The sequence below is a fragment of the Puntigrus tetrazona genome, chromosome 21 (genome assembly GCF_018831695.1).
Source record: "Puntigrus tetrazona isolate hp1 chromosome 21, ASM1883169v1, whole genome shotgun sequence".
NCBI classification, from domain to species: Eukaryota; Metazoa; Chordata; class Actinopteri; order Cypriniformes; family Cyprinidae; genus Puntigrus; species Puntigrus tetrazona.
Genome location: NC_056719.1, coordinates 11,005,390 through 11,033,155, shown reverse-complemented (window position 1 = coordinate 11,033,155; position 27,766 = coordinate 11,005,390). Strand labels below are relative to the sequence as shown.

General features: G+C 37.2%; 1 protein-coding gene across 3 annotated transcripts; it reads left to right on the top strand.

Moving 5' to 3' along the window:
• Positions 1-18: 18 nt before the first annotated feature.
• Positions 19-26,918, top strand: stim1b (stromal interaction molecule 1b). Of its 3 annotated transcripts, none has more exons than XM_043221306.1 (14): positions 21-861; positions 1,785-1,911; positions 7,998-8,128; positions 10,364-10,478; positions 10,679-10,790; positions 10,872-10,984; positions 15,562-15,739; positions 19,429-19,606; positions 20,041-20,208; positions 20,321-20,421; positions 20,637-20,872; positions 21,063-21,149; positions 24,080-24,143; positions 25,371-26,918. In XM_043221306.1, the coding sequence occupies exons 2-14, from the start codon at positions 1,791-1,793 to the stop codon at positions 25,789-25,791; spliced, it is 2,025 nt and encodes a 674-aa protein (XP_043077241.1). In that variant the 5' UTR covers positions 21-861; positions 1,785-1,790; the 3' UTR covers positions 25,792-26,918. The 3 variants fall into 3 exon arrangements, with proteins under 3 accessions (XP_043077243.1, XP_043077241.1, XP_043077242.1); XM_043221307.1 differs by having other exon boundaries at positions 22-861; positions 1,790-1,911; XM_043221308.1 differs by lacking the exon at positions 21,063-21,149 and having other exon boundaries at positions 19-861.
• The last annotated feature ends 848 nt before the right edge of the window (positions 26,919-27,766 follow it).

The window sequence follows — 27,766 nt, the reverse complement described above, 5'->3', positions numbered from 1 at the left end:
AATGACAAAATTTTATATGAATGAAACTATCCTTTGGTCATTTATATGGAAACTTATGCAAAAAAGGCTTTTATTTTTGTCGTTGATTTTTCCCTTAACTAGTTGACACAGATAGATAGATAGATAGATAGATAGATAGATAGATAGATAGATAGATAGATAGATAGATAGATAGATAGATAGATAGATAGATGTCAGTATTGGACAAAATTTGTGTATCATTGTGTCTTGGTAAACAGACAGGAAACCTGGGAGGGGTTTCTTCAGTTTTAGCTGCATGGTTTAAACATCATGCCGCTAGATGGCCGTGTCTTTCTGCTTTTTGAGAACAAACCTCAAACCTGGCAATTCACATCCCAAGAAACTATTTGCTTTACCATTAGACAACCTCCAAAAGCAGCACCAAACGGATTCTTAACACCAAGGGGGGGTTGGATAACTCAGAAAAGAGGACCTTGAATCCACGCAGTGAACATCGAAAGTGAATTTGTAAATCCGGGACGTACTTCGGTGTCATACATTTGGAAAACTCTTTCATTTTGTACGTTTTATTCGAAGCGCGCATTAACGCTAGTGATGGATACATATTTTTGACAGCATTTGGTATTATTGACATGGGCGGGTTATTACGTAGGCTATAAGGGGAGATGTGGAGAATACATGTCGAACTTTTTTTTTTAGCGTTGTTTAAACTTATTGGACATTGAAATGACAACGTTTTTTCACCCGAGTTAAAACGACACCCTGCTCATTAGATTTAAGCCCCACAGCTATCGATTGCCCGATGGATCTCGATCGGATCGAAAGAAACTTTTACATCTGATTTGTCACGAGCAGTTTGCAAGCTTCGGATTTCGACAGGTAATCTTACGTTTTCAAATCAATAACGCGATGGGTGTCAGGCTACATATGCATTTGCATCATTGCGGCAGCAGTTACTTTTGCTTATGTGCTTTCGCATGCTAACTGATACGAGCCAAGTGGCAAAATACACAAAGGCGGAACTTAAGCGTACCGCCAAAATAGGCATATTTATTAAGTTTGCCGACTACGTAAATATAGCATAGCGAATGTAACGTGCCACGCGTCACTAGACTGGAGCGTGCAGCTCCGTTTGAAGAGTTTCCATGTACGTTTTCACTTCAACTCTACCCATATGGCACCACGAGTTAACTCGTCCCATTAAGCAAACAATTTCTAGCTTTACGGTACTTTTTTTTTTTTTCATTTTCGCTCGTGACGTTTCAGTAGACATTAGTTCATATTACATAGCTTATCTACGGAAATTAGCGTATTGCTGATTATTCCAATTTGCTTCTTTAACATTAGTATGTAATATTTGGTTATTTTAACTATTCAGTACTAGTATATGTGTTAGTTTTACTGGCATTCGTTGAATAGACAATAGTAGTCCTTAACTGTTTAGTACATGTTTATTCTTAGTCCTACTAGTTGGATTTGTAATTAAACTGTAGAGCATCTAACTAAATCAAAAACAACTAGTGTAATGAGAATATATTCATTACTCATTAATATATACTATATAAGTACTAGTAGAACCGGCATAGTTACTAATGAAACTGAAAAGATACTGTTTGTTTTCGGGTTATTTGTTGGCAATTTAAAACAAATACAGTATCCTGTGAATAGATGTGACTTATAAAAGTTAAAAAGATTAGCTGTCATACTCAGCTTGTTTATGTCTTAACAGTATATGTGAGTGAATATTTCATTATTTCAATATTTCAGTATTTTTTTTTAAAATGCTCTTTGTCTGTTTTAAGTTTAGCATGGATCTATTGAGATTTGCCAGACACTGTATGTATATTGCATGGCTTGGCTACTTGTGGAGGAGTGCAGCAGATCAGCCCAGCCTGACAAACCACCTGCAGTCTGCCAATGGACTATCCGGTAGGAAATCATAATTCAGTTGAATTACTCTGTGTTATTTCCCATGTTTTATGTGTCTTTATAGTGTGGACTTAATGTGTTACATAATCCCTGTGGAACAGTGTTTGCTGTTGAGAGAAATGTCCAACTCAGAAATGGCGCATGATATATTTGTTTTTATGTGTGCTTATGTGATAAGATAAAGCTCTTCCCCTGTTTAGTGCTCATGGGCGATGATGTCAAACAATCCATACATGTGCGGACCAAAAATTAAGTGTTGAAAGAATTACGTGTCAGGATGCTGGAATTAAAGCTGAAAAAATAGCTGAAAGTGTACTCACCCTTAATGTATAGATGAGTTTGTTATGTCATCAGAACAGATTTGGAGAGAATTGGAATTGCATCACTTGCTCACCAATAGGTCCAGTTAATTGTTTACCATCAGAATGAGGGTCTTAAATCCTAGGTCCTAAGTAATCTATTCCATCAATTAATCTTGTGAAGCTAAAATGCTTTTTTTTTTAATTATAATAAGCACATTTATTATTTTTTATGTTGCTTTTAGCTAAATTAAAAAGTCCTCTATCAATAACATTATTTAACCCATTGAAATCAATCACCAATTAAAAGCCAAAATAGTTCTAAGCAAATATGTCAGCGTATGTTAAAGTGAAGGGAAAACGGAATGGACTTGTTCACTGAAGGAAGCATTTTTATGGATTATAGACTGGTATTTTGTCCAGACGCAGATGCCTTAATGATGGATTTGTTCCTAACTATCACATATGTTTTTAGTTTACAAGAGGTTAATTAAAAGAATGAAGTGTTATGGATTATTAAAAATATTGTATCAGCTGTTTGGACTTCATTCTGATGGCACCCATTCAATGCAGATGATCCTTTGCCGAACAAGTGATGTAATGCTACATTTCTCTAAATCGTGCTCCACGTTGTATGTAATTCTCAATCTGTTTCAATGAAGAAAAAAACTCGTCTTGGATGGAAAGATGGTGAGTTTCAGAAAATTGTTATTTTTCTATCAAGGAGAATAAAGTATTAGATGCAGGAGGGTTACTTTAGCTAATGCCCGGACATGACATAAATGCCTCCCATGAGGCAAGACTGCTGGAATTAACACCCCACCCTCGCAAGTTTTGTTGTCCATCAAAGTGTCCTCTTGTTATTTGACACGAATGTTCAGTTTCCTCGTCCTGTTATGCACCTTCACCAGTAGGGAGGTTGTAGTCTGCTCAAAACTCTTGAAAGAATAAAGCGTACTGCAGACCTAGTAAAAAATAGGAAAAAGAAACACTCTTGCAATTCTTTTTAGCTACATAGCTCAGAAAAGATGAATAAACCCTCAACATCCCGTGACTTTCTGAAAACTGTAGTTTGAGCTTCCAATCTTGTGTGCAGTGACCTTTAAGGTCAGTTTTCAGTGCTCAGTTAAGTTGGTTTGGGAATTACTCAAATCTTCCAGAAGGGTTCTGTCTGTTCCTGATTCTGATAGACGCTTCACAGGCGTGACCAATGGATTGAAGAGCTACTGACGTTTTCTGTTTCTATTTCTGTTTTTCTGGTTATTAGTTTATAAGTCACTTAAATAAATAGTGTAATCAAGCTGCATTTAAAGTGCTTTCAGAGGTCATCATCTATTTTCCCAGGCCCTCTGCCTCACTGGGGTTAATTCTAAATGGGCATCTCTACCGTCTTTGAGGTGAATCTTCTTGCACGCGTCTGGAAAAGGCTCTACTTGCATGTATTACATCCAGGGCTGTGTTGACTTTATCCAACTGCTTCAGAAAAGGACTTAGCATCTCAGCCCCTAGTGGAATGCATTCCCTAGAACATTTCTCCTTTTATAGGAAATGGTGGGAATAATTAGATTTTCAGTGTTATCTCCCTTTGGAGTTGAGAGCTGCAAAGTTGGACCACTGTGGAAATTGTTTTATCGGAATGCAAAATGACACATTGCATTTTGATATTCCGGGTTTAATACAAGCTCAATCTGAGCATTTCATCATAATGAAGATAACAAAAATGACTTGTACCAATTTTTTTCAATTGAGATGTTTTGAAGGATTTAAAAGCAGCATATTATATGAGCTGTAAAGCTGTTTGAATAGATTTTTCCTGGTCAGTTTAGGGTTTAGATGTTGTGCCATCATGGCATCGACAAAAGTAAAATTTGATATATGTCGAGTTTCATAGACAGGGCTTAGCCTAAACCAGGATTAGGCCATAGTTCAGTTAGGTCATTTAAGCAATATTTATAAACATGCCTTATAAAAAAGCATTAATGGTGTGCGTCTTAAGACTAAACAAAAGCATCAACATGTTTCTTTCAGTTGCAACAGCTCAGATTTACATTTAGTGTAGGACTAGTCTTAAGCCTTGTCTGTCAAACCGGGGATAATGTAACTTTATAGAGAAAAAAGTTATAAGCCATTTTCACACTAAAATCTTTTTTAATTGAACTATTATTTTTGTCTTGTGGCTACAATAATAAAATCTAAGCATCTTAATCCTTTATAAATTGGCTTTATTTCCATTGTAAGATAAAACATTTTAAAGCAATGTAGTCAAAATTAATTTTTGTGGGAATCAACAACATTATTGGATAATCTTGACTTGTATTGAACCCAAATTATTACATTAAACAGAACAACAATGTTAACCATAATATTTTCATCATTAAGTCATTTAATCCAGTGCGATGTGTAAGTATTCAGTTCTCTAGTACATTGTGTAAATCACTCGACTGATTTCATACAGCTGGGACATGGGACAATACTGAAGGGTCTTTTTACAACAGCTCTTTAAATCCTCAAGGCTCCACAAAATCTCACAGTCCCCTCAGATCTTTTTAAAGTTCCCCGCCATCCAATGAAGCAGACTAAAATTTGCTCCATTTCTTTTTTTTCCCTCCCCTCTCCTGATCCTCGGCCTGTCAATTTTCCTCATTCTCCTACCAAGTAATGCTCTAGTCAGAGATACATGAAAAGAATTGATTTGATCATATTCTAACAGCAGCTTGATTCAGTGTGTCCTGGCTGTTCAAAAGGCAGTTTGCAAGAAAATACATTTCGTCATAATTTACGCAAGTCACGTGTTTCCATATAAATTAATAAAACTCAAAGCAACCAAAATTCAACTATTTAAAACTAAATGTATTCAGTCTTTGTTGTTGTCGTGGCTTTATGAATTACTAGGGCTGCAACTGAAAAGATCCAACTAACCTTTAGCAAAAAAACTCCAACATTTCTGACCTTACTAGCTTTCCATAGTCCAATGCACTTTGTGAACTGATGTTAAATGTCATTGGCTGAGCATTTGTGTTTGTTTAGAAGTTAGAAGGCTCTTACAATGTTTGCCTCTGAGACAAAAAATTATTTCTGGATTTGCTCGAGTTTTTTTTTGATTACGTGGTTTAAAAATAAAGTTTTGCAAAAGCTGCAAGTAGCCAGGCTTGTGTCTTCAAGTTGGCCCAGATTAAGTTACAGGAAATACTTTGCAACTGCACCTTCTGTGTTCCACAGAAGAGTTTGGTGATGACAGAAACGATAACAGAACTTTATGGGGAGTGAACTGAATCTGGCTATATGTCAGATGATATCTTAAGTGAACCGGGCGGAGGGAATGCAAACAGGGAATTCAAGGATAATATGTGAGGAAATTCCTGAGATCCTCTGCTTTGTTGTTTCTTCTCGTGTATATCCGATGCCTCTTCTCAATTACAATCAATGGCAAAATCAGACTGTATTTCTGCTTAAATTGGTAAATCTATGCCAGTAACTTTACTTGTACATGTGACTGCTTGATCCAAGTCTGGTTAGCTTAGCTTAGCTTAGTTTAGGTAGAAAAGCTCAACATTTAGAAACGGTTTTCTCAGAGTCATTGTGTTTCTTAACATGCAGAAACCCAGTGTATGTGTGAGGACAAGTGCTTTTTGAAGAGTTGTGGTTGTGCCATGTTTGTTAAGTGGTTTTGCCCAGTTGTGTTTCAACTTCTGTGAAATAGGGACAAAAATAGGTCAGCCTGAAAAAAACGCACTGTTTAATTTGGATTTTTTTTTAAATTGCATCCGCTTTTAGCTGTAAAATGTCAGATGAGTCCAGTTTAAAAAAAAACTTGAAATGGTTGATTTCTTTAGTTAATACCTGCTCCATCAAGTCTTTTAATCCTGTGAGACAAAAGTTAACTCTAGGACATCCAGTCTTGCACACCGCCATATATCAGCAATATCCACAATACCTCAGCAGCTGTGCTCTGTCTCCATCTATAAATAGTTTAAAAGTCACTCTATGGCTCTTGGTAACGTGGATATGTTACCAACTGTATGAGCGTCACCCTCAAATTGAACTCTCCTGTTACAATGGGCTCAAACATTGGACCCTTACAAAGGCACCGCTGTTGGCTCGGTTTTCGGCTGTACATCATCACTAAGTGATCATTTTATTATCCTTGCTTAGTTTCCAAACTCTACAGACAAGCGCAGTTGTCGTTTTTGCTGGTGAAATGACAGATACCCTTTTTAATGAGTCTGAATTTGATTAAAACATTACCCATGGAAGATGCATGAATTTTACAGAGGGGACTAAATGAAAGTCACTTTCATTTCAAGGTCATTTGGGTCTGAATAGGCCTATTGTGCTCTTGAAGAAGGCTTTTAAGTTGGCTCTTTTGTTCAGTTATAATAGATACAGTAAGACACTCCAGATTTTTTTTCCAGTAATCGTATGTTTGCCCAGAATGAGTTAACACAGTTAACTGTCTACAATTAATGTAATTTGTAGTTGACATCTAAGTTAAGGGCTTTAGACTGCAACCAAAATGCCAAATTTGCAACAATGAGATTTTCCTTAATTTTGTAGTTTTTTTATTTAGGCTATTTCATTCCTTAGTGTTTGCTAAATGTTCTGTCATTTATAGTCGGTATATAATATAGCATGTGATTTACTGTTTTGTTGTGCTTTTTTAATTAATAATCTTTTGTCCTAAAAAGCGAAAGGTGTATAGATAGAAACCGAACAAACAATTATCTTTTTTCCAAAGTCCGGCTTATAACGCAGCAAAAGTGGAAATATTAAATCACAAATAATATTGATGTAAAGGAACTGGTAGAATGTTGAACACTTTCATTACCATATAACTATAAACAAGGATCAAATTCATCAGCACGCATTGAATAATCCCATGTTGTAGCAAAAATGTTAAACAAAATAATAAATTGCGTATAAATTATGTGATTGTGCGACCAACTGATCGTCAATGTCCATGATTCAGCAGAGAAATATCCACCAATCACTAATCACCAATTACAGTTCAGGTTGTTCGCAATATTTCGTGGGGCTGTAGTTCTTTCCCTCATTAAAGCCATTAAGTACACAGCCTTGTACCTTTATCTTTTTGTTAGATTTTTTTTTTTTATTTCTGTCTCATAAAAACTCTGATGAATTGTTAATGCAAACTGATGAGATTCACAAATTTAAACTGCTTGGCACAAACTTACTGGTTCATGTTGTATACGCAGCCAATGAGATTTCTGATTTACATAAAAAAATTGGCCGGTTAGCATTGACTATAGCAGTGCGAACCTTCTACCTTTGCAGCTCCACCTGGTACAGGTTATTTTATGGGTTTTGTTCAGCAGCAGTATGCATTACACCAAACGAAAGTGATGGCGCACAACAAAATACTTTAGTACTTATTATAATCAGAGACGCTGTCTAGAGTAGATGTGGCTCAGCGCGAGAAATCCTCAACAGTAAACTACTGCATGATTTTATTTTATGACGTACTGACAAAAAAATCTGCAACAGTTGCTTTGTTGCATCTAGTATAGACACAGTGTTAAATACTTACAGTACTTATCGTAAGTGTATTTCTCTTCACTTGTCTACCGTCTTAGTTATATTTTTCACTAAGCTTCACATATGAAATCTGATAACATGCAATGCTGCAATATAGTTTGACCAATATTTTAGGTGGCAGTTATTATGGCTTCTTTGCGGTCATGTTGCTTAAAATGATCTCTTTGTTAGCATTTGAGTAGTTCAAGTGGACTTGTTTTAAATATCATGTGTTTTTTTTTGTTTTTTTTTCAGAACTGTGTGGTATCGATGAGCTTCTTTGCAATGATGAAAACGCCCTGCTAAGTTTCGAGGCCATCCGCAGCATTCACAAAGACATGGACGATGATGCAGACGGCAGTGTGGACGTGACAGAGACGGATGGGGTGAGGGCTGCAGCGTTTGTGTGTGGTTTTGTGGTCTGCTGTGTTGAGAGGTTGACGTTGCAGCACAGTGCACTGTGCCCAATGTACAAATAAGAGCTCGCTGGAAAGGACACAGTGGCTTTTGGTCTGCTTACTAGAGACATAGACACCTCTGTAAAGCTTTACGAAGTGCTTTACGAATACTTGACAGTTCAGCACAGTAAAGCTGCCACTGTCTGTGATCTCCTCAGTAATAATCAAATGGCAAAAATGCAGAGGAAAAAAAGAAAAACCCATAACAATATTGTCTGTAAACTTTTCGGATACTCAAAGAACACTTATTTTAAATAAGTGATTGTTTTAAAAAGTAGCCTACTTAATAAAAAGAATGTACATTTTGCACCAAGTAAATTAGATTTAAAATGTCTATAAAATGTAGAATTGTGCAGTAATACTGAGAACTGAGAATGTGATGTTCTCTCGGTTTCACAGACAAGGCTTAAGCTAGACTAAAATGCATGTTTGAGCTGTCTCACCTGAAATATCTCGCTCTGACAAATCTTTAAATATGTCAGTGTAATTGCTCTCCGTCAAGATACACACCTGTAATGTTTTCTTTTAAACCATTTTTTTTAAAAGTTGCCTAAATAGCTTAATTTAACTGAGACTTTGTCCTGGTTTAAGATAAGCCACATTTGTGAAACTGGGCCATTGAGTTGATAATAATAATCGTAATTGAATTGAATCGTGAAAACAAGATTCAAGCCTACTGTAAGATGGCAGTACTGACGCACAGATATTTTAACCGTAAACAAAAAGCATAGAATCTCCAATTTTGGTTAAGATTGTAAATATTTGCACAGCAGGATTACTTGGGGAAAATGTAGATCAAGAATCGTTTTGGAACCGCATTGTGAAGTGCCTGAAGATCGTAATATAGAATCGCAAAAATGACAAAAAAACTGTCATTTTTAAATGGGGAATGTGCCTTTTTTTACTATACATTAATAATATCCATTAATGTAAAAATTAACATTTTTAACTGACTCTAACATTTTAAACAAATCAATGCTAAAAATATTACATGAATACTAAAAAGCAATTTTTAAATTTAAAATACTAAAAAGCTACTTTTTAGTCTTTTTTGATAATATATCCTTCTTGAGCACGAAATCTGCATATTAGTATGATTTCTGAAGAATCAAGTGACACTTAGATTGGAGTAATGATGTTAAAAAAAATACAATAAATGCAGCCTTTGTGAGCATACTTTTTTTGTCTTTAGTTGTTCTCACCCCAAGTTTTTGAATAGTGATTATGTATTTTTGGTAATTTTTTTTTCTTAACTCATAGTACTTATAGTCATAGTAGGTGGGTGGAATTGCATGTTTAAAGCAAATGATCTTTGGAAAGTATGACTCAATTGTGCTTAATTTAGATACCTGTTCCCTGTCACTACATTTGAGACATTTTTGTACAATATGTTTCTATAATATTTTTTACAAAAAAAAAATGCAACCTAATTATCAAAGATACAAAAACTTTTATTATTTTTTTAAAAAAGGATATTCAAAATCCATTTTTGGATCTGCTTGTCACCACAAGTTTGATGAGCGTGACACTTTTGCATGCAATCAAAAGCAATTCACCATGATTATGGTTTATGAACATAGGCTATAAAAAGCACTCTGTATTCTCTTTAAATCACCAAAAGCAGTTCCTTTTTCGTGAGAACGTCACATCTGAGCCCTCAGAGTAAACAGTATTACTGCTGACCGACAGCAGCCTGCCCAAGGCCATAGGCAGTCCTGTGAGTGTAACCTTTACCATAGTCAGAGCCAGTGCGACTGTCAGCATTTATATAATGTAGGATGTCGTAGAACTAGTGGATCACAACAACCCAAAAAAAACATTAATCAACTGTTTGCTATGTGTCTTGCCAGATATTGAATTCTGCAAATACGCAGTGCCGTAAAAAGAAATGTCTTCTAGAAGCACGAACAGTCAAGTCTAAACTAGCATGTAACTGTTTAGTTTGCTTAGTTCTGAGTGCTGTTTGTGCTCCTTGCATTTTGAATTTTTGCTCCTATTGACTTTTGCAATGCCTAATAAAATATTACATGGAACTCTATAAACATGTTTTTACCAGCTGCGTGTGACCCTGTCAGAACAAACTGTGACCCATGGGTCTCAACCCCTAAGATGAGAACCACCACATCAGAGAATTTAACTTCCAGTATTTGTTTCCTCAAACAGTTTCTAAGAGAAGACCTGAAGTACCACGACCCTAAAGGAAAACACAGCAGCTTCCATAGAGCAGATATGTTGATCACAGTGGAGGACATGTGGAATTCCTGGAAGGCCTCTGAAGGTTTGCACACATCTCCTCAGAGAAAAACATTTAACCCGTTTAGAAATCATGCCAGACAGTCCACATTATAAACCTACATCACCTGCATGTAGAAGTGAAAGCACTATGTTTGCGGAACTGAAAGTATGAAGCTTCCATCATTTGTTCAATATATGTTCCATGGCAATAACCACTAACAGCACTTTTTTTTGCGTCTGTAGTGTATAGTTGGACAGTAGAGGAAGCTGAAGACTGGCTCATTAACTGTGTGGAGTTACCTCAGTATGTTGATTCCTTCAGGAAAAATGACATCAGTGGAAAAGCTCTACCCAGGTATGAAAACGTACAGCTTTTAAATTTTTCAGCTTTTGGACTGAAGTGAGTTTGGTGATGAAGGTCTGGTGCTATTCACAGACTCGCAGTGAAAAATGCCACCCTGCTTTTGTCCGTGCTGAAGATACCAGACCGCAGTCATGCACAGAAACTACAGCTGAAGGCTCTGGACACTGTGCTTTTTGGATCTCCAAGTGAGTAGCATATATTTGTGGTTATATTTTGCGCTGTATATGTTGTCTCATGACTCATATATACTTATGAGTTTGATATTTAAATAGCGTCCCTGATTTAAACTCAAGTAACAAAAGTAAGCAAGATCAGGGTAATATTGATTAAATTGAAACTGTCCAGGTGAATTAAAAAAAAAAAATCTAATTCATCATTTGAATGAATCATTTGAATGTGAGATTTCTGTAAAACAGTTTACAATTCTCCATTTTAATTAATTCACTAATTTTGATTCATCTCCAAGTTTTGCAGAGACCACTTTAAGAACTTGCAAGAAATGGTATTTACTTAAATTCTGTGAATCATTTATAACGTCCATCTGAATTAATTCAGATTCACTGGCAAAAGTTGGTAAGATTGATTCATTATTTTGAATCGTTTTGAACTGTTCAATTATAAGTTCGTTATACAGTTTCAAAATATTATTAATACACAAATATTATTAGAAGAATCACCATGTGTGTGCAAATATTTTGTATTTTATAGTGATTGAAATGCTGTATAGACTGATTGGTTTCTAGAAGAATTATATATTTAATAATACCCAGTTATTTGCTCCATCTACTGACCCTTTTCAGGTTTTAGAAAAACACTAGAATGGAAATGTTCTGTATGGCACGTTTTTCTGGGTTGATGTTTGCAGAGTGTTCTCTGGATGAAGTCCAGTCTGGTGTATTCATTGCTCTTTACGTGCAGAAATCAAGGGAAGGTTTAGTCTGTTTTCTTTTCTCATGACTAAATATCTTCTGCGTCTGAAAATAGCCAGGCTTATTGGAGTATAAGAGCCAGACGGTAGAGGTATGTCCCATTAATGTCGACCGTTACAGCAGTGATACTCAAGTACAGCTGGTGAAACAGAGAAGCTAGGGATGATGGGATGTTATCAATAAATAGGTGAGGGACCTGAAAAATGTCCAGTGCATTCATATGATTGATAGTTCATGTGAATGTCTTTACCTAGAACAGCATTTCCTAATACCAGTGCCCCACACTCTTTCGTTTGTTTCTATTGTCACGTACGACATTTGTTCTATTCGACCATAAGTGTTCTGCGAAGTGAACATGACCAGATATTCCACCATGACTCCGCTGACCTAGAACATCAGCCAGAGTCAAACCCGTTAAAGATGTTGGTACAAAAAGTGCTTTTATAAAGGCATTAGACACAACATCTTTAGTTAACCCAAAAATAAAGCCATTAATTACTCACCATCACGTAATGTGAAACCCATAATTCGTTCGTCTTCAGAACACAAATTAAGGTTTTTTGGTGACATCTGAGTTTTCTGACCCTCCACAGACAATAACGTAACTAAAGGCCCAGAAAGTAAGAACATTACTGAAATAATCCATTTAACACCAGTGGTTTGAACTTAATTTTATGAAGCTATGAGAAAACTTTTAGTTTGCAAAGAAAATTTAATTGATTAAGTTAAATTAAATTAGATTAAAGTAACTTTTATAGTATGAGAGATCATTGCCTAAAAAAAAAAACCTAGTGCTGGGCAATGCTTAATCTCAATAAATCGCAGCTTTTTGTTTTTGGTTTTTTGATTATATAATACAAATAATAAAACAAATTTTTATTTTATTAAACTTTTATTTTGGATGCAATTAATTGTTGCCCAGCACTTCAAAAAAACATATTGTAATACACTCTGAAACCACTCTAACTTTTCATTGGACCGCTTTTAGCTTTGATCATTTTGATAAGCTTTTGCAAGGTCACAACATTTATTCCTGTTTAGAATTACGTAAATTTTTCACCAAGATCTGGTTTTGATGAAGGGAGAGTCTTCTCCAGAACATCAATGGGGTTAAGGTCTGGACTCTCTGGTGGACCATAGATCTAAATGATGTCTCATGCTCCCTGAACCACTCTTTCGCAGTTGAAGCCCAATGAATTCTGGCATTGTCGTCTCGGAATGTGCCACCTCTTTCTTTGAGCACATAATTTTACTGAACCTAGACCTGACCAAATGCAGCGACCTCAGATTATAGCATCTATTTGCTTAGTTAAATCCAGGTGGTGACTTTTTTTGGGATGGGCAGTGTATAATGAAAGCTGAATATTTTCCAAATAATATTTATATTACTGATTTTTTTCACATTTTAAATCGGTTTTAGTCCTTATGCAAGAAACTATAAACATAACTTTAGAATGAGGGTCCCAAGCAGGAGTATGATCGTATTTGGTGGGCCATGACATGTAAAAGATTAAACAATTGCACTGTGTCATTGCTAGTTGGTAGGTTACTAGTCTAGCTCGCTGTTTTAAATAAAAGCTGGGTGTTTTTTATTCTTTTGTTGTGGTTAAATCAGTTGTAGCTTTGTGGGGTTTTTTTGTGAAGTCAAACTATTTGAAGAAATTTGATGTAATCAATTAATATACTATATAAATACACCAATGTGTCTGTGAATTGTCTGGGCTGTCGCCGATTGGTATATCCCTCCCAGTTCCAGATTCCCTCCAGAGCCTCTTAATAATTTCAGCTATGGCAGTTATTTGCCTCTCCGGTCACTGTTTACACTGTCCACGGTAGAAGGTTCCTCACTTTTCCAGACGATCTTACTATGGCGTCTTCTCATGGTGTGGTATCACTAACAGAAAATCAGCCTAGTGTCTATTTACCAATTTTACCTTCAGTCCCTAGACTTGGTCAAACATTACGCATGCAAACAAATCACTCCTTTATATACGTTCAGAGAGTTATTTTATCAAACATCAGTGAAAAGGAAATCCAAGACGGAAATGGATCATGTGCCGGCTTCAGTAACCCCACAGGAGATTTAACCTGAGGCCAAATCAAGGCGGTTAGAATGAGTGAGCGTCAAGGTTGAAGGATTCAACACCGTCCGCTCACAAATACTTTTGGCACCGCTACATGTCCCGTCACCTGCCATTTTCCTGGGCAGGATGTGAGCGGCGAGATCGCAGATGGAAATAGCTCTTGCTAATCCAGTCATCCAAATCCTGCCGTTACGCAGCTGATGCCGCCATCGTCGTGGGGAACACCTCTCTGGAGTTATTTATTGCAAAGTAGATTGAGACAAATGTGATAGAGAACCGCTGATGTGTATATAGATCCTAACTGGGAGCTTTTCATCACTTCTGGGACTTTTTCCTAAGTAGATTACTACTTGTTTGTATTACTGTTCTTCTTGCTAAAAGCGGTATGCGCGTGTGTTTTATATCACGGTGTTGTGCAACAGACACATATGTTAGGCAGGATTTGTAGAGACTGGAAGACAATCAGCCTGAGCAGACCCTAATTTAATGTGTTACTCCTGCCAAAAAATCCTGGGCACTTTTCCATATACCTTCTTCATACTCTCGGGCTTGTGGTTTTGTTAGCTCATAGAAAGCCAAGGCAGTCCTCTATGTCATATTCGGGTAAAGCCTGTTTTAAAAAAAGAATAGTCTGGTTTTATTTGCCACGTTTAGCTGCAATATATTAACATTTTCGATCGACGTGATGAAAGCATCCTCGACCCATTAGTCAAATAGTTTAACTGTTTTATTTTGGTATGAAAAACCACTTTGGAAATAGACATGAACAAGATCGCAAACATAAGCATTGGAAAGAAAACACTAATTTGCTTCGGCCATGTCAGGGTCAGCTGGGGTCACCAGTGGAATTTATGCTGAAAAAGAGTCATAATTCCCAGATGACATCACTGTACGTGATACACTAGTGTACAGCCCTCTGAACATCCATTCACGCACTACTGGTCACTGTTATCTAAAGAAGTTAATACCTTTATTCAGCAAAGCCGCATCCAAATGATCAAAAGTGACAGTGTGAAGACAAGTATGATTTTTTTTTTAGATGTTTTACTTTTTATTTATTTTATTTAGAATCATCAGAATATTCACAAACATACACAACATTCGTTCATACACTACTGTCACTGTTATTTAAATAAATGAATATATTTTTTTCTTGAGTGTTCTTTATGAATGTCACAAAGTATTTCCAATTTTGTTTGTTTTTTTTCAAATTAATGTTTTGTTTTAGTTTTTAGCATGTTTTTTATTATCGTAGAATTTCTCATAACCTGCACAAAAATACACGAAAAAGCAGCTCAACTGTTTTTAGCACTGATAGTCATAAGAAATATTTGAGCACTTCATAACATTAGTATAAATTTCTGAAAGATCACGTGACATCGAAGACTGAAGAGTCATGACGCTTAAAATTCTGCTTTGCCTCACATTTACAATATAACTTAAACTATTTTAATAACTATTTTTAACATTTTAATAACATTTCACAATTGTACTGTGTTATTGTGCTTTTGATCGAATAAATGAGGCCTTAATAAGCATAAGAAATCTCGCTAACCCCAGACTTTTCTACTGAATATAGAAAATGCCACACAAAATAAAATATATTTTACAAAATCAGAATATAATATGATGTCCATGGTTAATAGGCGTTTTCATTTAACGTGAAAGAGCAACATCAACATTCAGCCTAATTTCTCTTGTTTCCTTTTTGTTGCTCAAGTGTTGTTTTTTTGCTCTTTTTGGCGGCAGCGAGCAGGAAGAGTCACTTGAAAGACTTGATGCTGGTGGTGTCTATCGTGATTGGAGTGGGGGGCTGCTGGTTCGCCTACATGCAGAACCGGAATTCCAGGGACCACATTGGCCAGATGATGAAGGACCTCGAAGGGCTTCAGAGAGCTGAGCAGAGCCTGCTGGACCTGCAGCAGAAGTAAGCACTCAGTTTGTACGCAAAACACAGCTAATAGGCCAGAGAGGCTTTAAAGCGGAGCTGCGAGGCTCATATTTAATGACGGGTGGAGTTTTAAGACCTGTGCTGTAAACAGTCTTTCACAGATTACGTCACATCTTAAGCAAAAGATTTACTTTTTAAGTGGTAATGACATCACACATTGCTAAGTGATTTTGTCAGTCTCATGCTAACACGCTAGGGTGATTAACTGCATATTTTAAATGTTTATTCACAGTAAAGCCTGTCACAGTTACTGTAAACACTTCCACTACGCGGTGAGGCATGAATATGAATACGTCTGTGGTAATTAACAGCTTGCCGCAGTTAAGTTAGAAAATTACCTGGAAAATATCTTTATTTTTATTACTCATTGAAAGTACATTTAGTCTGGTTTCTGAATTAGGAGCAGCTATAATTAGTATAGTCAAATGTTTATTTTCAGTTCCAGATATTTTGAATGATGAAATATTAGGCAGTAGATGCTTTAAGAACAGGAAATGAACCATTTTAGTGTTCTTCGTTCAGTTAGGACCATCACACTTGGCTTTTAGCACAGTAGGCTACGTCACTCTTCTAATAGCATGATTCATCAGAGAATTATATTACATTAGTAAACAACAGCCTTCCGTTACTCTAATGAACACTAATGCATATTTCTTCATTATTTTAGTATACTGTATTACACAGCATTGTCCTATGAGACATTTTTGTATAACCAAAAATTGCATGTATTTGTTGTTTTCCATGGCAGCTAGCCTTAAAGGGACAGTTCACGCAAAAATGAAAATTCTGTCATTAATTACTCACCCTTATGTCATCTTCAGAACACAAATTAAGATATTTTTGATGTAATCTGTTAAAATAGTTTTAATACTTTGTAAAATTACGGTTCAACCCCTGATGTCACACAGACTATTTTATATGTATATACTATTTTAAAATACTTTAATTTGTCTTCTGAAGATGAACAAAGGTTTTGAACGACATGAGTGGGAGTAATTGATGACAACATTTTAGTTTTTGGGTGAACTATTCCTTTAATTAGATATCTATTTATACTCACTTATCCAGCAAGGATGAATTAAACTAATCAAAATTGAAAGTAAAAGAAAATATGGTAATATATATCAATTTCCATTGATATTTACAAGAAATGTTTCTTGAGCAGCAAATGATCATATTGGAACAATTATGTGACGCTAAAGTCTGAAATAATGATTTGAGAGTGCAGCTTTGCATCACATGAATAAAGTATATATAATGTTTTAAATGTACGCTAATGTTTTATTTAAAGACAAAAAGAGGAATTTGTCTATGCAGTGGAAGTGTTTTCATTTCCTACTATCTTTGTCTGTTCAGGTCAAAAGACTCTTGCAGGGTGATGCAAGCATCCCTCAAAAGTCCTTAAATGGCAAAAGGACGGGCAGTGCTGTGCTGAATCCGGCTCTGAGCGTTTCAGACAATTGCACTATCATGCTGCACTCTCAGTTCGGCTGGCGCCCACTGCGCTGAGGCAAAACACAGAACTTGTCTCTGTCTTTTTTCAGAGGTCAGAGGTCCCGGAGAAACTCATGATTCAAACATCCTTTCTTTACGGTGCATTAATTTAAAGCAATGGCCTTATAAGGAGAAGGATGCAGTTTGGTGATCTATATTAGTTTGTTGAAGGAATAGAGGAATGTTTGCTGAGTGTAATGTGATTCAGTCACAGTGTAAGTGTGAAAGGTGTTTCAGAGCATCACGTGGAACTGAGTGTGTGGCATTTCTGTCATATCCTTCACACTAAATCCTGTTTGGAACAGAGATCAGGACACCTTGTTTCCACTTTGATCCGCGAGAGTGCAGCATGTCTGATGCATTGGCATTTCTGTGGCAAGAGGCATTCGTATTTAACATTTCATATTTTACATATCTATCTATCATCTGTCTGTCCATCATATCTGTCCGTTTGTCTATCAATCCATCTATTAGGGGTGGGAGAAAAAATAAACAATAAAAAAGCATTTTATGAAAAATAACTGTATTCCGAGTAACGTAAGCAGTTGATACCTTACCTTATGTGTAAATTAATTTTACCATGAGATATTAATGAGTAATCTGCATGTTTATATTATTGTGCACTGATTCATCTCTGATTTTATCTACAGTATAATGCTATTCAATGCACTCAAACCCAGGGGATATGTCACGTTTGAGATAGCAGTTATTTTTTAATTGCTCTGCGATGAAAAATATGAAACTCAAGTTTGATCTAATACACGACGATCGAAAAGCACGAAAGCAATAGCCTACTATAACTTCTCTTTTGAACTTGTCTTTAGTTGTGGTTAACGTTTTTAAGGTTGCTCTTTAATGTGTTGAGCTTGAGCTGTCTCAACTGAAATATCTCGCTCATATCTTTAAACATGTCGATTTCATTGTTCTGTGATGCTTTCTTCTAAGGCATTTTTGTTAAAGTTGCTTAAATATCTTAATTTAACTAAGGCCTAATCCTGGCTTAAGCTAAACCGTGTTTGTGAAACCGGGCCACTGATTGATAATAATAATCATGATTTAATTGAATTTTGAAACCAAGATTCACACCCCTAGATCTAGCTATCTATTTGTGTTATGTTGTTCATTTCCTTCCTTTTCATTTATCTTTTGCTCCCGACCAAGATATGAGTGTTACGCTATGCCTTGGCCGCTGTCATATCAATAACAGTTTGATTTATACCTAACTTCCTGTTTGAACTGGGACTACGTCAGCAAGAGAGAAGGCTGCCCTGTGCAGTCCACTCCGCTTTTATTGCCCACCCTCTTTCTCTTTCGCTCTCATTTCTTTGACTAATAAAGGAGAAAAATGCATCAGCCGAAATATTACACCGTGATAACATCAAACAAAGCTGATTGCAGTTATTTTAAATTGAATCAAATACATCTTGTCGACCAAGTGCATCATTAAGCCACAGTAATAACTAAATTTAGCCATCCTTGTACTGGATGTACAAGTCTTTCCGTGTATAGGTGAGAGGTGGGATTTCCCAGTAAGGCTGTAGGGAAGTTTTACCACAGAATTACCACATCGTACAAGCCACATCTTGTTCAGTTGTCTTTTCATGAGAAGGAAGAGGTGTGGTAGTGTCTTGCAGATCCAGTTCCCTTTTCATGTCTACTCCTTTCTGCAGTGTGCCACCTACTGGTGACTGAGGGCAACTACATTAAGGTTACTCCATCCTAAAATGAAAATTTTGTCATTAATCACCCCTTAAAGCTTTGTTTGTCTTTGGAACACAATTTAAGATTTTGGATGAAAATCTGGAGGCTTGTGACTGCCAAGTAATGAACACTGTCAAGATCCAGAAACATCATCGGAATAGTCCATCTGCATTAGTGGTTCAACTGTAATGTCGCGGATAGGATAGATTTTGTATGGACAGAAAACATAGTGCTGTTTTTAAGAATATCCTCTGAACGCAAACTGCCTACGCTCTTCTGTGTCAGCCACGCCGCACAAGCCTCTCAGTTTTCATACGAAATATATTAAATTGTGTTTTGAAAACAAACAAAGTTTTTACGTGTTTGGGATGACACCCTGGAGGGTAAGTGATTAATGGCAAAATTTTCAGCCGTTTAAGTAACGAGTCTGTAGTGGTTCATTTCGAGATTCATAATGTGTTCATGTTTAGGCTGCAGATTGCACAGAAAGAACATCACACGGTGGCCGAGGAGAAGGTCAACCTGGAGCGGGAGATGCGAGGCGAGATTGTCGCAGCCAAGCAGGAGGCACAAAGACTACGAGAACTGCGTGAGGGAACCGAGAACGAGTTGAGCAGACAGAAATATGCAGAGCAGGAGCTGGAACAGGTATCACAAGGCAACAACTTTGTCGCTTTATGTCAAATATGCAATTTAATTATGCATAGCATTCATAAATACACAAGATAAAAAAATAAATAAATTGTAAAGCAATCTATTATTTAAATGCAAAATATTGCAAAAAGTTAAAAGTTATCAATTATATATGTAGTACCTCGCTTTGCAATTTTGCTGAAAAGAGGGTGCTTTTTTCTATTGATTTTTCAAACGCTAGTGAAATAATAGCATGTTTATAATAAAACGCGTGCTTCTTTTCACCTTTCGCTTATTGACAACATGTTTGGATGTCCTAGCAGGCTCTCGCAGATTGACCCTACAGGTGTCCCATCACCATGGGAACTGCACAGAAGAGGTTTTACACGATTCCCTCATCAAAACATTGAAACACGGCCAATATTTATGAGCTTGTGTGTTTGTTTTAGGTACGAATGGCTCTGAAGAAGGCTGAAAGGGAGCTGGAGCTGAGGAGCGGCTGGTCTCCTCCTGAAGCTCTGCAGAAATGGCTGCAGCTCACACACGAGGTGGAAGTACAGTACTACAACATTAAGAAACAGCAAGCGGAAAGACAGCTCATAGTGGCTAAAGAAGGGGTAAGATATTCAAACACTGTTAGATTGCAAGCTTACACTGAATATTAAATCTACTTAGCCTCTTCTACTAACTGGATATCCATCAATAATGAATTTGTGACCACAATAACAGGCGGAAAAAATCAAGAAGAAGAGAGGAACTCTCTTTGGGACGTTTCACGTGGCCCACAGTTCTTCACTGGACGATGTCGATCACAAAATCCTCTCAGCCAAGTGAGTCACCAGAGATAAAGACTCGTTTCAACTAAAAGCTAAAAATAAAGATTCAGAAGGAGGGCTTTTTAAGAACTTGATGTTAATCTGAAGAACCTTTTGGATCTGTAAGGTTTCGTAGAGGTTCTTCAAGGAACCATAGATAAGAACTCTTTATTTTTAAGAGTGTAGGGCGACCAAACCTCACCTCACCTCTTTCTCTTTCACCTCTGCAGGCAGGCTCTGGGAGAAGTGACCGCTGCTCTGAGAGAAAAGCTTCATCGATGGCAGCAAATTGAGATTTTGACAGGGTTTAATATCGTCAATAATCCCGGCATTTCGTCTCTGGCCTCTGCCCTCAACCTGGACCCTGCTTTCCTGGGCATCCGACCCCCTGTACCCCAACACCTACTGCTATCCGATGACCTAGACGACATGGACGAGGACATACTCTCCCCAGGAACCCTGCAATGTGAGTTTATCGCACACAAGCGCTGATCATCTGATCATATTTACCTTTGTCATGACATAAAGCATCTCAGCTGTGTGTAACCATATTAAAAAGATCCAGTGACGAGTTTTCTAACCCAATAACATGGTGATTACGCGTTCCGTTGAGCTTTGCCTTTTCTTGGTGTGATATCCTTGGCTAATGTCCGCAGATGCCGCCTGGCAGATGGATCGGCGAGTGAGCGACCTTTGGCCTGTGGCTTCCGAGAGCCAATCCCTGTGGAAACCAATCCTTTCTGGTTGGCAGCTCCCCCTTTATTCTCTCAGCCAATGCTAACACAAAGCAAACCCTTCTATTTCACTCCCACTGTGCATTTAAGACCTTCTAGATGGAAACTGTGTATCCAGCTCTTAAACAGATCTTTTATCCTCTGTTAAACTTGTGAAGTGCAGATGTTGAATCAGTGCTGCTGTTTATATTCATCTCAGCGTGGATAAACACCAGAGCATGTGAAATGTTTACCCGACTTTACCGGCTCTATCGCGATCGTTTTCGTAGATGCGACGAATTGGAAGCCACTGATTCCACGTCTGCACCGATGGCAGCCTAATTTGACAAAAAAAAAGTTTTAAGGTGCTGTCACATTTGCTGACATTTGGCGAAGTTTTGCTGCTAAATCCATTCATTACGACATAAATCCACATGATTTCGAATTTCCTTTGCAGATTTTGCAACTCTTTGTCATGAGAGATTGTCACATTAACTAACAAGTTAGCTTGGTTTGATTTAGATGTCTTGTGAAATCAAAGTAGGCAGGGTTTACTGTTTATAGCAGAAGAGCGTGAATTTCTACACGATGCATTAGTTTAACACTGAAAGAGAGTGAGGTAAAACGGAAGCTGTAAATCATTTTATATTAATCAACCGTTTAACGATAGAAGTTTTCAATGATGGACAGCTAATACAGCTTGACTGTTTTCCTCAAATGTGGCCAAATATGTCTCCTTAACAGGGTTGCCAGGTTTTCGCAAACCAATAACGCCTAATCTAGTTGTGGGGGTTAAAATACACATTTTTTTCTCCACTAAAAGTCTCATTCCAGGGGCTAAATATTTTGTTAGTGTTGCCGATTCAATCTGCGGACATAAGTAGCCCAGTTTCACAGGAAATCCGCAGACCTGGCAACAATGCTTCTGAATGTTTGTGTGTTGACGCAGCGTGATCTATGATCTCTGTGTGCGCCGGTTAAAGCGTGCTGATTGGCCTGTCACACACACATACAGTGGTGTTCGGTAGAATCACACTGTAAATATGTAATTTATTGGCACTGTGTTTAACTAGAAAAAAAAGGATGTCCAAAAGGTTGCTGACCCGTTACAGAAAAGAGCTTTTATAGGACTTTTTTTTTTTTTTTTTTTTTGCATGTGCAATTCTTCCAAAATGTCACTAGTGTGATCACACTGCATATATTGAAGATGTGCTGCTAAACATGGCTCTGCAGAAGCTAGCTTTCTTTTTTTATTGTATCTATGGGCTTTTCATACTGAAATAATTAACCCTGGGTTATTTTTGGTGGGTTGCTGGGTTTCTAGGTTAGTGATTAACATGCGTCTTTAGCGCAGCATTGCTAAGGCTAACTCAGAGTTAAAGTCAAGTGGTCAACCCTCGTTTTACAATTTAGGGGGTAAACTCTTGTAAAAACCCTGGCAAAAAGTGGTTAAAAATCTGTTAACCCATGGTTAAGCGCAGTGTGCAAAGTCTGTTTTAAAACTTACTACACGGCTCTCTGCAGAAATGTTCTTGTACCTTGATTTTGTAAATTTGTATAATTTGTTGCTGTTGCAAACCGACATTGGGTTTCATTTACTGTGCATAAATGGTTTAATGATCTATTTCAACATGAAAACCTCAAGCAAGAGGTTCTAAAACTAAATTTCATTACATTATAACAATGTTCAGAAAATCACGCGTTGTGAATTAGGCTATAGTTATAAGTAAAAAGTGCTCATGCGTGTAAATATACAGAATCCATGCATTGGTGAAAGAGACCCAGTGTCCTAGTTAACCGTTTTGATTACACATCTTTTGTATCACTCTATGGTCTTCTGACATGATATAATTTTACTCAAATCAAAAATTCCATGCCCATTTATTCATTCATTAGTTCAGTAGCCGTGTAATAAGTGCATAATGTAAAGTCATCATCCCTCTTCAGAGTTTCATACAGCTAACCGAGAGCTGCGTTATTTTCGTGCAGGCTGAAACCGCATGTCTGTTATCGTGCAGTTTTTGTGGACACTGATCCTCTTCGCTCTGCAGTATTGCAATGCTTTTTTTCACTGTTGTGTTCATTTCCTGTGCCACATCATCAGCTCTGTTTCCTCCCTAGCTCCGTTTTCCTTCATTAACCACAGTTAATGTGCTTTTATCACTGTATCGCACACTCCTCCCAAAACGCTCATGTATTTCGACAAAGTCAACCACGAAACTTTTTTTTTTTTTTTTTATCACATGTAAATAATGAAAGGGATAGTTCACCCAAAAATGAAAACTCTGTCATTAATAACTCACCCACTTGTTGTTCCAAACGCGTACCACCTCTTTTTATCTTTGTAACGCAAATGAAGATATTTTGAAGGATTCCAAAAGCTCTCTGACCCTCTATAGACAGCAGGGATCTTTACACGATCGGTAAAGATGAGCCTTGATCGTCTGTGCTGTCTATGGAGGACCAGAGAGCTCTCGAAACCCGTAAAAATATCTTCATTTGTGATGATGATGAACCGTTTGAAATGACATTAATGCAAGTAATTAACAGCTCATTTTCATTTTTGGGTGAACTATCCCTTTAAATCACAAGTTAAGCTAGTCGTAAGTCTTCATTTTTGTTGTATAGTTTTAACTAGTGCTGTCAGTCAATCGCATCCAAAATAATTTGTAATTTTTTTTACATAATATACTCGTATATACTGCGTATATTTGTTATGCATATATAAATACAAACACTTGCATGTATACATTTATTAAAAATGTCATATTTGTATACACGTAAATACTAAAATATATACTCTATGTGTTTTAATGTATACATAATAAACATCACGTAAGGAAAAATTTAATTTTGGATGCGATTTACATTATAATTTATCCGATTATTTCTGTGACCGAATGATTTGAAGGTCCTCTCGCTAATACAGACAAACATCTGTGTGTTTTGCCTCTCCTCAGCTCCCAGCCTGATGTCCCTGCGACCGCGACACGGAGACCCCATGCTGAACCTGAGCTCTCAGAGGTTGGTAGAGGCCGGTGAGAGCGAGGCCGGGCCCCTTAGGCCCCCCGGTCGCCCCTGCGTGCGACAGGCTCGCAGCCACTCGATCGGCCACGTGGAGTTTCTCCCTGTGCCTTTGCTGTCTTCCTCTCTGTCTCATCCCTCCATCGTGTCTCCCTCACTCCTGTCTTCTTCTTCCGGGTCTCGTTTTGTTGCGCTGCAGTACCGCTCCTCATACTTCACCTCTATGGAGGCGGCCTCAGGTCTGCCACCAACAGGCTTCACCGCTTCACGCAGCGATCAGAGGACTGAAAGCACTGGGTACCTCACACACTGTTTGCTGTGCACACACACAGCACGTGTGTAGGCCGTCCATAACTTCCCTGTTACTGATTAATAACTATTTAACAATTTGCTAACAAAATAGTTTTCATTTCATTTTCTGCGAATGCCAATTTTGTAGGTGTAATGCGTTATAATATATTTACTATAATTATATTATAATTTCATGTCATGATCTGTAACCTTTTTAGTGAGAAACCGAACTAATCCAGTCATAATTGACTTAATTTACTTAATTTTTATAATCATCCCTGGTATATATTAGTGGACATTATTTCAGTGTGAGAAATACATTTTCAACTTAAATTTACAAATATTTTAAGGTCCGGTTCGTAAAATCAAAATTGACTATATTATGCTAACTCACATTGCTATTTTTGTGGTTAACAATTCAAGTTGACTTTGACAAGTTGACAAATTTAAATTGACTACAGAGACCGTCTCTGCATTTAATAAGAAATTGGTCACTCTCGTCACTATACATCCCTGTCATTATACTGTACAGTGCTTTGATGCAACCTGTGTTGTTAAAAGCGCTATATAAATAAAAATGATTGAAAAATGATTGATTGAAGTCAATAAACCAAAAAAATGTTTTGCCTTCGTAACCTTTAATCCAAATCTGAAAAATGCTCCTCCCATCTGAAACAAAAGATCTTCTCTGATGACATCAGTTTGACGGCTTGGGCATGAACGTAACATCCTTAACCACGCCCCTCCAACCGCCTGTCTTCATTTCTGAATGAAACGCCTACTTCATTACATCCAATCATTTCACAGCAGAAAAAAAACATGGGTACAAAGTACATGGGTTGCGAGTGCGGTTTCATGCCGACACGAAGCTCAAAAATTGAAACTAGCAAATGCGTTGATCCTAAAATCCTCTTCTTTCCTTGTCCCATCCTGTAGGGATCTGAACCGGTCCGAATCAGATTCTTCTCTCTCGGTGTCTCAGTACGGAGACGCCCAGCGCTGCACCTCAACTCCACTCTACAATAAGCTGTCCAGATCCAACGGTGGTTCCTCCACCGACAGCCCTCTGCTGCAGAAAAAGACCTTTGGCATGGAGAAGTGTGCCAGCCTCGGAGAGATCCACTCTCAGCCGTCTAGCCTCACCTCCGTCGACTCGATGCGCTCTCTCATCTACACCTCCGAGCAGGACGGCCCGTCGCTGCCAGCGGGAAAGGGTGGCAGCCGAATCTCTCAGATCACTGGCAAGAAGAACCTAGGGGACGAGGACAGCTGCTCCACGGGAGACGACGCCGAAGGCTCCAGCACAGGCCTCAAGAAGCACACCTTTACCAAACTCTTCAAGAGGCCCAAGAAATAACAGCAGTATGAGGAAACGCCCGAACGCAGAAGAACTAAGACTAGCGCAACTGTACTCTTTAACCTCGAAGGGTTTTAGAAAGAACATGTAATTTATGTGGAATTTTTTGATTTATATCGTAATCGTGTTGACCAACGGGAACAGAAACAAGTCATTTGTTGGGAACAGGTATGATATCACTGTACATTTATTTATTTGCTTCTACAACTAAGGCTGCGATTCTCCGTTCCAGTCCTCGCGCCCCACCGCTCTGCACATCTAGCATGTTTCTCTTGCCGCTTCGGACGTTTCTTCTATTCGAACGCATGCGCCCTGCGAAGTGGACATCACCGGATATTCCGCCACGATTCCAGTTCGAAGAGAACTTGTACATTGCATTCGAAGTGCGTTGAAGTGTGAGAGCCGTAATTGAATTCGCATTCATCGCTTTACAGCGGAAATCCGTAAATGAATGTTCCCGAAGTAAACTTTAACGGATTTCCCCTGCTCAGGGAGTAGGGAGCGATGAACACTGTGTAGGGACCATGTCGATCACAACACAGTTCATGCGCGGAGCCGATTATCTGAATCAGGCGCGTTCACAAAGAGAGACATACAAAATATGCAGAGCGGGGAGACGCGAGGACTGGAATTGAGAACTGCTAAACTAAGGGCACTAGATGGTATCGTCCATTTTTGGTGTGAGAGTTACTTTGTTTTTACTCGTAGTTAGCGTGAGCTGGAGCTTTCACTCTCAAAACAAACACCGAACGCATGCGAAGGCTGCCGGCACACACCTACTCTGGGCTGTTGTTTTACATAGAATTTGCTTGGATTTCTTTCCTTTTCACACGCAGCCTATCATTCCCAGAGGAAACGTTTGGCCGTAAATATTAGCGTTCACATCCCCATGCATCTGTGTGTTTGACGGATGCAAGAAGGAAAATACCTTGCTACTTTCTTCTCTGTCTGTTATCGAAATCTATTTTAAAACTTTTACACGCGTTACGTCCTCACAGAGGAAATGGGTGCCTTTGATTTTAAGCATTGCCAAATGTTACTGCTGTGAACTGTCTGTGCGTGAGTCACAGACAGGATATGTACTGTAGTTCTAGTCTCTGGCTTGTAACTACATGCCTTTATCTTCATTCATGCTTCATGCCTCTGAAGTCCTTTCATACCCAAGAAGTAATAAAATAAGATATAAAACGGTGTGGGGGGGGGTCGTTTTGCAAATTAAAAGTCACATGCTAAAATAAGCGGGAGTTTTGTTTTCTTAACAAAAAAACGCTGAATTTTACATTTTAATATAAATTGTCATTATTAGTAGCTTTTTGTTTTCACATTCATTTCATTTTAATTTTGGCATGCTTTGTAAGAAAATGTAAATTATTAATTTAACAATGTATCATCCCAATGAAAATGTAAATTAATTTTGGCAAATACACACACACACACGTGGGTTTTCAAAAATCATGTTTTTTCATTGTGCATTGTAATTAATCTCAGTTAACTGTATCGTTTTAATACAATACACAATAAAAAACAACATTAAAAACATGATTTTTGAAAATGTACAACAACAAGCCTGTATGTATGTGTGTATATATATACACACATACATATATATATACACATACATATATATACACATACATATATATACACATATATATATATATACATATATATATACATATATATATACATATATATATACATATATATATACACATACATATATATACACATACATATATATACATATATATATATATATATATATATATACACATATATATATATATATATATATATACATATATACATATATATATATATATATATATACATATATATACATATACACATATATATATATATATATATATATATATGTGTATGTATATATATATATATATATATGTATATATATATATATATATATATATATATATATATATATATACATATATATACATATATATACATATAT